The sequence below is a fragment of the Stegastes partitus genome, unplaced genomic scaffold, assembly GCF_000690725.1.
Source record: "Stegastes partitus isolate 25-593 unplaced genomic scaffold, Stegastes_partitus-1.0.2 Scaffold1884, whole genome shotgun sequence".
NCBI classification, from domain to species: domain Eukaryota; kingdom Metazoa; phylum Chordata; class Actinopteri; family Pomacentridae; genus Stegastes; species Stegastes partitus.
In genome coordinates this window covers 100,784-111,401 of record NW_007579615.1, presented here as the reverse complement: position 1 = coordinate 111,401, position 10,618 = coordinate 100,784, and the positions used below count along the sequence as shown (strand labels likewise).

The window sequence follows — 10,618 nt, the reverse complement described above, 5'->3', positions numbered from 1 at the left end:
AAAACACACACATTTTCCCATAACACCTCATGCCCTCCGTTCACTGGACGACATGAGTATCTGTACTAAACATGGCGACCCATCTATGAGACTTTCAGATGTCCAAGTTTTGAAGCAGTGGATCCACACCATCATACAGGCGTGTTGCTTGCATGGATAGATATACAGTGGCCTCTGACAGCAGTAAAACCCCTTGATTTTTCCACCCTTGATTGTGTTTTCACGTTTTCATTAAGGGCTATTAAGACAGAAGGAGGAAAATGCAGCTGGTAGCTTTAAAATTTTAAACAACATAATGCTGTATGCAAAAAGTGAAGGGGTCTGAATACTTTGTGACTGTACCTTCAGAGTGTTTAGTGGCATTGGGAAGACGTGACATACAGTCCTTTCAGAATATTGAATAGCAAGCAAGAATAAACATAAATACAGCAAACCCAGTTTTTGAGAACCTGATTTTTTTTGCTGAACAAGCATCTTCTGCACAAAACAATACATTACAAAATCTGCCCTGCACCCCAGCAAGCCTGCAAATATGTTGTATCCTCGAAATGTATTCCCAGACAGTACTTACTCCCAGACATTTGTAGTATTTTGGTAGGCTTTCTGCAATGATCTCTGAATCTTTTAAATTATGCTTTCACATGAGCTACATAACATTCGTAAACACGTGGCTGAGACTAAACCAGCAGAGCTGTATGTGAATAACTGCTGCATGTTTGCGTTGTTTTGCTGCTCAAACGTGGACTATGTGCATTTGAAGGCCTTTTTGTCCCAACAGTACCAGAGTCCACCCCTTCAGCGGTCATCATGAGCCAGTTCTTGTTCTGAGAAACACTCACACACAGGGGGTTTGACAAAATGTGTCCAAACTAAGGGTTTCATTCATATTTATGAACATATGATTTTATTTTGTATAAAATAAACAACAATAGTAAGTATTGTCATAGTTAGTACAAAATGCATGAATATATATTTTTTTATAGTACTACGTGAACATGGTGTCAAACAAATACAACAGTGCACGATACTTTATATGCTCCTGGTCAAACATTGTGAGGACAAAAGGCTGCAATAGGCCACGAGAGGGTTTGTGTGTCCGTGGGAACAACAAAGTGTCTTCCTCTCAAACTAAAGCTTCTTCCTTAGATGCGGTGAGGCTTCTTGCTCATGCAGTTTGGGGAACATTCTTGTTGCTTGCCCGTCCTTTTCACATGATTACAAAATCAGGATCTTTCAACTGTGAGTTCTTTTTTCACAATTTTTCTCACAGTTACGAGATACAAAAATCACAATTGCAAGAGACGGCTCTATTTTCTTTTTCTTTGGTGGATTTTGGTCGAGATTTCAAGTTAGATTTTAACTTCTGTGACTGCTTTAAGTGCTCTGTAAGCTTTTTGACAAGATTTTTGTGAATCGGCTAACCAAAATGCTGAACTGGCAGAATGCACAGTTACACTTGATCTCTACACAACTTTTAAAGCATGTTTTACTTGAAGACGGTTCAGGTGTGTTGTAAAAGATGGCTACTTATATAATCAGTTATGTGGGGTACATGACAGGCTCTTCCTGACCTTGCCATCTGTGACCCGGGTACACTGTGCACCTGCAGCCACTTCCTGCACACTGCTACACTTTAAAGCCTCTTCGGCCCAGAAAGTTGGCTGCATTATTGGGAAGCATTTATCTTGTGTCACATTCAATACATTTGTCATCATGTCATACTTAAACAGTGTTTAGGTATGGTTCCTGCCATTATTTGCTTCTTTTTTAAATTTATTTATTACAGGTCAGGTGTTCATTGGTTCAAGGTTTGAACCATTCGACTGAAATGATGACAGTGATTGACACTGATGAAAAAATCTGGTGTCGACATGCCAGGTAGGACAGTGAATAAGTCATAGATACAAGTAAATAGAAAAAAATTCAAGACGATGAATGATTAGGTCTTAACACAACACGTGAATCATCTTAATGAGAAGTGATCTGTCTCCTTGGTGACTGTTGGTCCAGTGATTGATCAGTTGAAGTCAGGGGGTATAACAGTTGTTGGGGTAGTTGGAGCAGCTTGAGTGAGAGACTATAAAAGAAAGAAAAGGCGAGTCAGTGCGTTGGATATCTTGCTGTTTATCTCATTAGAATTTGGCAGCATTCTCAGATGGTATGAGCCAGCTCATTATGATGCACTAATCAGAAATGTGGATAGAGGCCGTCTCTGAGCACATCTCCAGAGACCAACTGATTTGAGGGGCTCGTCTAAAGGTTCACAGATATGTGAGTTAGTATATTTTTTTCACTCCTACTTGCTGCTGAATTAGGCCGGCAGAGACACACAAAACATTTCCCAGGACCTGGTCATTTTCTTCTTCTGAATACCACAGCGCTTCTCTTTTGGTTGCTCAAGTCAGCACTAACACAGACTGATGAAATCCCTTTAGGGTAGGATTAACTAGCATTTGTTGCAGGGTTTAGAATCTTAGGGAAAATCCTTCGTCCCCACAATAGAAATATTTGTAATGTCACGTAATGTAAAAATATGAAAAAAATAAATACAAAATTAGAAGAGGACCAATCTGACTCATCAGTTATTATAGTCCTAAAAGGCCTGCTTATCAATTCTGCTTGTCTTACTGCACAGCAAGCATCTGTAATTGTGAGACAGGCATTACAGTTGACGATTTGATTTGGATGTACTTCAAGCAAATGAAACAAATCTTTGTCGACTAAGGGGTAACTTACAGCATACTGCCCGAAGCTGTGTCTCTGTCTGAAGAGAAGGAAGCAGAGAACGGCAGAGATGATAGTCTGGGCCAGAGTGAAGACAAGGAGAGATGACTTCAACCCTCTGCTCAGTCTCTGTTGGAAATGGTAAAGGACGTAGAGCACTTACATTAATAACAATATTAATGTCTGACATTAAACGCAGTCTACATGTAGAATGGAGGGTTACCCAAACGTGGTGTCCAATGAGGTTCGGTTCATTTATTTAAAGATAATGACCCAAAGAATACAGCCAGAACTACACAGAAATGGTTTTAAGACAACAAGGTGAATTTGAAAAAAATTCTTAAAACACGTTTGTGTTTTCATGTAGTATAGATTGAAGGTAAAGAGTTCATTTTAGTCAAATAATGACTGTGAGGAAACCTTTTTGAGCCAAACACTGGAACGACTGACTGAACACGTTGGTCAGTTAAACTTAACTCACATTTCACTGCTACAGATCAGACTGTAGGCAGACAGTCAGCAAACTGTATATGTAATGTTAACTCACTGTGATTTTTTTTCAGTATGGTGACAAAAAATTAAGCCGACACCAACCGTGGCGTAGTGTCTGTCGTTGCAGCTGTCGTGTATCGTCTTGACACAGGGCACCTCAGGATGCTTTTCCATGTCCACAGAGTAGATGATCACAGCCACCACTGACAGCACAACGGACACCACAGTCACCATCAAACACACCTGCAGCTGAAAAAAACACATTTCGTCCTTCTAAACATTTGGCTCGGGCTGTCTAGAATTTTGGGATTTTGTTTGGGATTTTGCGGAACAGACTCACAAACTTCATGGTGCAGTGTTTGTCCAGGACGATGGCAGCCACTCCTGCTGTGATGAACTGGAAGCACACAGAGCCTTTGAACCAGTCATTTATATCGTCTGTTGTTTCTTTTAAGAACATGCATGTCAAGAGAAGCCACTCATAAACACACACACAATCACAGACTCACCATCAGGCCGCTCCACCAGGGAACTCCCAGACTGACCACCTCAGTGAGCTCAGTGAAGTGCAGAGGAATGGAGTACGACATGACCATCAAGCCCAGCATCACCTGACTCACCTGGCACACACACACACACACATACCCTATTACTATTAAGCAGATGTGTGACGCACCACAGCAGCAGAGTGGTGGTAAAAGGTGACTGCGTAAACCCATCTTGACTCTGTACTATACTAACTGAGCTGTGTTGCTTTTTTGGCTGAGCGAGAGCCTGTTATAACGAGCCCAGTTCTATCCATCTGCAAGGGATCAAATGATAAATGGTCTGCACTTATACAGTGAGTTTCTGCCTGAGTGGTACTCAAAGCACTTCACAATATTCAATAATCAACAATAAACACAGTTTTTCTTTTTTTTTTTTTAACCTCCCCCTCAGTTCATGCTCAGTCCATTCCCGTGCTTTCAGTTAGCAGGGTGTCTTCAAAACATGCATGTTTCAATCAAATTAGGCAATCGTGTGACAGTAACACATTGTTTTTGTCTATGAATTCCTCCGACAGAGATTTTGATTTCTGCAGCTTTCATGCATTTCACAGTCTTCCACGTTTGTGTGTGTGTAAAACTACAGTTTCACTATTTTTTAAAAACGTAGCAAACCCTTTATGGTTTATGATTAAATGGTTATTAATAAATGACAATCTGTTGCTTGCACCGGCTGCAAAGAGGTATCGATAGAGAAGAACTTGAACATGGTTTCAACAACACATTCATTAGTGGTGATAAAAACATTAGATGGCCATTTCTCTGTAAACAGCGTAACACCAACAAGATACACTTAACTTATCTTTTCAGGTCTATTACTTTATTTGTGACTGAGTTACAGGTGGTTGTCTCCTGTGCCCAGTGTTTGGGCAAAGCCAAATACATCCTGGGCCTATGTTGCCCTTTCTATCTGTCTAATCCTGCCTCACACATCCACTCTTTATCTCTAATGTAACAACACAAATACAAACACAGAGCTCTTTCTCACCCCCAGACATTTGGGCTCTCCTCTCTGGATAGCAGCTCGCAGTGCCTGTTGTCTGTCAGTCAGCTTGACAGTATTCACATCTTCCAGCACCTGAACTGTTAGATCCCTGGAGACCGACACTGCCATCACCTGTGAAGGACAGCAGAGCTCACTATCCGCTGTGATCATCACACACTAAACGTAGGGAGTTGTATATTGTGTATTTGGGGAAGCTACAGACTTTTGCTAAAACATGCAGTCTTGTAGAAGTCTCTGTTTCTTTTAAATGCAACAGTAAACCACTCCAATGAGTCATCACCAGGACCCTACAACTGACTGGCCTACATTCAGTCCTTAATGTCAGTATTTACCGTGGCGCTTTATCTGTGATCAAATCACACGACTTTCAACTGATTTCTACACATTCATTTTCCAAAATTAAATTGAAATTAAGAGGTTTACGTCATTTTACTGATATCTGGAAGCGGGCAGGATAGAAACAAAATATAAACGCAGCATGTTATATTTCATTAAATTCTTTTCAATCTTTGTAACATTGGGGAATAAGCATCTGTTGCTCCAACACATGGCATCTCCACACAGAATGGACATCACGAAACCACCAAGTATGCCGTATACTGAAAACACGGACAGTGGGTCATAGACCAGAAATCACAAGTCAGTAACTAGTGTGTCCACCATTTGCATCGCATAGTGTCACACATCTGTGACACATAGACTTGATGAAGCTGTCAGTGCTGCTTATGGAATGCTGTCCACTCTTGTTGAAGGGTTTGGGAACACTTTAGAGGAGCATCATCATGTTGTTGGACCCGTTTGTCAGGAGCATCCCTCAGATGTTCGACTGCTGACACGTCTGGCACATATACAGGTGAGGGTAGGACTCAAACATTTACACTTGCTAGAAGAGCAGTGCATATTCTGGCAACACGAGGAAGCACAGTGTCTTGCAAAAACTTCAGGACATGGCTGTGAGGGTTTTATTTTGATATTGTTGCATATTGACATTGTCATCGAAGACAATCAATGGCATATTCCTTCTCATATCATCACCCCTCTGCCTTCATGGGCCACTCTCTGTAGGACATTGTCATCTTCATGGCGCTCCCTGTACAGCACCAAACACAATGTCTGTCAAAATTCAGATCCCTCAGATATCTTACACTCTGAGCAGATATTATTTGGCCATTAACACCAACAAATTTATCAGCAATTAACTATTTCGCAGATGGAAAAGCTGCATGTCATGATCCTGGCCTCAGGTGGTGACACGAGTATGTAGTCATTTGGCAGATTTTCATGCTGTCCAAAAAACTATTTCCTTGACAAGGAGTTGTCGAGTTGTGGACATTCAGGTGCCTGGCTATGACCCCAACTGATGTGCCAGCATCCAGCAGCTTTACTTGTCTGGCTCTTGCATTATTTAATGGTTGTAAATGTGTCACTAGTTGAACCTAAACCAAAGCATTTGCATGTTACCTTCATGTTTTTTCCTTTTTAAATAGAAGTGCTTTACACAAAAATGAAAAACTGTCAGATTAAGACTGTGAACTGGTTTATATTCCAGCATGCTGCCACTTTTTGTCACAACTATTGATATTTCAGCATCGATCCACACATGACTAGAGGGGACACTTTGGATCACTTTAAGTAACCCAAGGGAACAGCATATGTCTGTAGAACAATGACATCCAGCACAGCGGATGGTTGTGCCAGAGGTCTCAGTTAAACACAAGCTGCTTCTACATCTTGACATGAAGCAGACTGCTGTCTACATGAGCGTTTACGCACACGTTTGTCCCAAAATGTTTCCTCGTTCTGAGTTGTGTATGGCCTCACACAGTTACGTGCTGTGGCAGTTGTAGCAGTCTATTAATGGATCATGTCCTTAAAATCAAATCACCCAGCATATGTGAATTCAGCAGCCCTGACGCACAGCCAGAACAGGCCTCTCTATCTGTCGGTAGTCCGCTACATGTAAAGCCGCTTGGCGAGTGACGAGAGGGCAGAAAATGTCTGGTTCCTACCTTGTTTTCTCACTAAAAGTTATTAGGTTTATCCTTCCTTACAAGTTATGTCTTCTGTTGAGCACTTCTGGTGCTTGACGCGCCTCCAGAGCTTCTCGTTTCCCAGAGAGCGCTGCGTGAGGGAATGTGTTTACTGGAGAGAGAGAGACAGAAAGACAGAGAGAGAGAGAGAGAGAGAGAGAGAGAGAGAGGGGCTGCTCTGTGCCTTTGGATGAAATCCAGCAGAGCTCCTCCTTCGCTTCCTCTCCTAGTTTCGTGCATTCCAGAAATCATTTTGTTGTCGGGATTTTTACCGTTTAAAGTTCATCTAACGGACAGCGAAGCGGCGCCGTTCGCTCGGTGTGACACTCAGACCCTCCCGGTGCCATCCAGAGACTGCACAGGCTTTTTTGTCAGGGTAAGTAACCCTGCTGCTCTATAAGCCACCGATTTGTGGTTGTTTACAAGTGTGAATGTGTCTTGAAACAGTTCTTAAACAGTAGAGTGACACTTTGTGTAGTTTTGGCACAATGTGACTGTGAGGTTAAAGTGGAAATGTCCCCTTTGGTCAGACGACAGTGGCTCTGAGGAGGGTGAAAGGAGAGCAGATCAGGGCAACAGGGTATAATGTTGATGGTGTTTACATCGCATTAATGGAGAATTTACTCTATAGGGGTGTATGCATTTTATATAGTGCAACATTTGGGGACACCAATGTGTTGGGCAAATAAACTTTTATAAAGTTACCACATACATAGTTTTATAAAATTTGAGGATTTCAGGTACTTTGTCTCCACCCCCCTGTAACTACTACGCAGACCCCTGGTTGCAAACAATATCACCAGGGCAAGATGGCAGCTCCCATCTCTGCAGTACTTTCACTTCACTTTTCTGCACTGGAAAGACGTGGGGATGTGTCAGACATATTTATGCAATGGTTGACGAAGCCCATCTGTGCTCAGGACATGTGGTGGATTCACAAGAATCCTCGCTCAAGACAATGCAACTGGACTTCCCGTTCATGTTTTTGAAGATGTTTCTCACGGACCACTGCAACACAGTTAGATATTACTTGAAGTTAGCAGTCTACCTATCCAGGAGAAGTATCACTTCTTCTTAATTCATGTTTTCTGCATCTGCGTGTGGTGTCAGTGTGAGGTGCATTTCCTCAGACTGACACACTAACAAATGGTGCCTAAAACAAATGCTTGTGTTGCGGAGAAGCTGTAGGAGGAGATTCTTGGTCATCTACATCTTTACAAATTATTAACTACTTAGTTGTGGTTCGGCCCTGTGATAGACTGGCGACCTGTCCAGGGTGTCCCCTGCCTTCGCCCTAAGTCGGCTGAGATAGGCTCCAACCCCCCCGCGACCCTAGTGAGGATTAAGCGGTGTATAGATAATGGATGGATGGATAGTTGTGGTTAAGGTGCTCCGATTTGAACAAGCTTTTTATCAAGGATGCTCAAACACAGCAGGAGGTTCAAAATTCTCCAGGAACCCTGCGTTTTGTCCACTCGGCACATCTTAGGAATAATCACAGTAACACATCTATCTATCTATCTATCTATCTATCTATCTATCTATCTATCTATCTATCTATCTATCTATCTATCTATCTGTGTAGTAAAGAACAGAATGTTAGTCTATTTCATCATCAACCCGCCCACTACAACAACTAACATTACAACCGCCAACTCTGTTCGTGCTCTGCCTGCCTTCTTCCTCCTTCTCTTCCTCTCCCCACATCTGCTTCTCATCCAGCAGCATTCTTGTCTTGCTTAAGAGGATTTTGACATGTGGTTTTGATGAACTAACACACTCACACACACTCTCTCTCGGTTCCTTTTTTTTCTCTCTTTCACTACCTCATTTGGCTCTCTATTCCGCAGTCCAAATCCTGCCCAAATGTGCAGACAGCAGGAACACATGCGAATGCACTTGCACAAATACACTGCGCACAAACACACTTGCTACTCTGTGTTTTTGGCGCCCTGCTGTCATTTCCAGTGATGTGTCTCATGATCATGTGGTCTGACTCTGTTGTGGTTTGGCTCAATTGGTGTATTTTCTTTTCTTGTGCAGCCGGCTTCTTTTTCTGTCTGATTATTAAAAATGCTATGCAACATTTTGTCCCTGAAAAAGAATTTGTTCTTAGAGACAAACTAATTTTAATGAACCATTTTATTGATTTTTCCTACAAATTGTAATATCGGTATCAGGGAGAACACATCCCGCACATTCCAACAGGTGCTAAGTCCAAGTAGAGCAAAGTTGTGCCTTGTTTACCCCTTTCTTAATGTCTCTACCGGGCATTCGCCATTTTATTACTGAGCAGATTTCTGTGGCTGTTATGGTTTTTAGAGGACAGTATTCTGGGCGCCCCTATAGTTCACCTGGTAGAGCAGGTGACCCATGAACAGGGGCTATAGTTCGTGGCGTTCGTGAGCTCGACTCCTGCTCACGACAGTTTGCTGCAAGGTCTCTCCCCATTCTTCTCCCCCCTTTCCTGTCTCACTCTCTCACTGTCCTGACTAATAAAGGCAAAAACGCCAGAAAAATAATCCATCAATCCATCTATTATATATACACCGCTTAATCCTCATTAGGGTCATGGGGGGCTGGAGCCTATCCCAGCTGACTCAGGGTGAAGGCAGGAGACACCCTGGACAGGTCACCAGTCCATCGCAGGGCCACACTTAGAGACAGACAACCAAGCACACTCACATTCACACCTACGGACAATTTAGAATCACCAATTAACCTCAACATGTTTTTGGACCTTGTGGGAGGAAGCCAGAGAACCCAGAGAGAACCCACGCTGCACAGGGAGAACATGGAGACTCCATGCAGAAAGATGCAAACCGGCAACCTTCTAGCTGCGAGGCAACAGTGCAAACCAACTGCGCCACCCTGCAGCCCAGAAAAATAATCTTTAAAAAAAAAAGAGGACATTAATCTGAGTGACTGTGCACTGGCACCTGTCCTTTAGAATTGCTTTTTAAGGGCCCCAGTTAGTTTTTTACCTTCGGTTAGGAACAGTATACACCGTAGATGTTCTGACACATTCATCTGCTGCTTATCAGAAATGCCAGCTTAGTTGCTAAAACACATCTGTTGAGCATGACATTTTATCAGTTGCCCTCTGTGCTGTAACTCAACCCCTGTTTTAAATGATATCTTATGTCTCTGTCCTGGTATTCTTTTGTCATTTGCATGTACAGTATTTAAAATGCAATCTTTGTATGAAATGTTCTATAAAATAAAGTTATTGTTAATGTAAATATTGTACTGTTGGATTTGTTTTTTCAGGTTGCAGTAACATGTCTTCTGATGGCGTGGTGTCAGCAAATGAACCCAGGTTGCATCGCTTCGTCACCTGGTTTGACCCTGAAACGGCAGCGGTAAAATCAAAACACTGCACGGCATTAATAAAATGGACTTTGTTGAATTTAATGTCTGACATTCCATAAATTAGTGTTCAGTTGGGTGTTGTTCTGTGTGTCGGTGCAGGTGGTGACCATCCTGTTAGGGCTGTTCCAGATGCTGCTGTCTGCCCCACTCGCTCACAGTGACCCAACTCTGCCAAAACTCTTCATACTGCCACTTGTCATAGGAATTCTGGTATGTACCTTGTATTTTCATCTTAGTGTAATAGTAGAAACAATAATATGAGAACAAAACACATCAAAATATATCTGTGATCTAAAGGTTGTACATGTTCCTCAGTCTCTGTCTCAGTCAATCCTCAAACTGAACTGACTGTACTTAATCATCAGTGTCAATGACCAAACAAAAGCTTTTTTGCATTGTAGCTCCCCTCACTGGTCAGATCAGCACCTCACACTGAGCAGTAAGCAGGA

At 42.3% G+C, this 10,618-nt stretch overlaps 1 protein-coding gene across 1 annotated transcript; it reads right to left on the bottom strand.

The window, feature by feature from the left end:
* Nucleotides 1-876: 876 nt before the first annotated feature.
* On the bottom strand, nucleotides 877-6,881 carry tmem176 (transmembrane protein 176). Its single transcript, XM_008302810.1, has 7 exons — nucleotides 6,777-6,881; nucleotides 4,750-4,878; nucleotides 3,726-3,836; nucleotides 3,557-3,613; nucleotides 3,319-3,465; nucleotides 2,737-2,853; nucleotides 877-2,077 (listed from the first exon to the last, which is right to left on the bottom strand). Exons 2-7 carry the CDS (start codon nucleotides 4,873-4,875, stop codon nucleotides 2,018-2,020), a joined length of 618 nt encoding a protein of 205 aa, XP_008301032.1. The 5' UTR covers nucleotides 4,876-4,878; nucleotides 6,777-6,881; the 3' UTR covers nucleotides 877-2,017.
* Nucleotides 6,882-10,618: the final 3,737 nt, after the last annotated feature.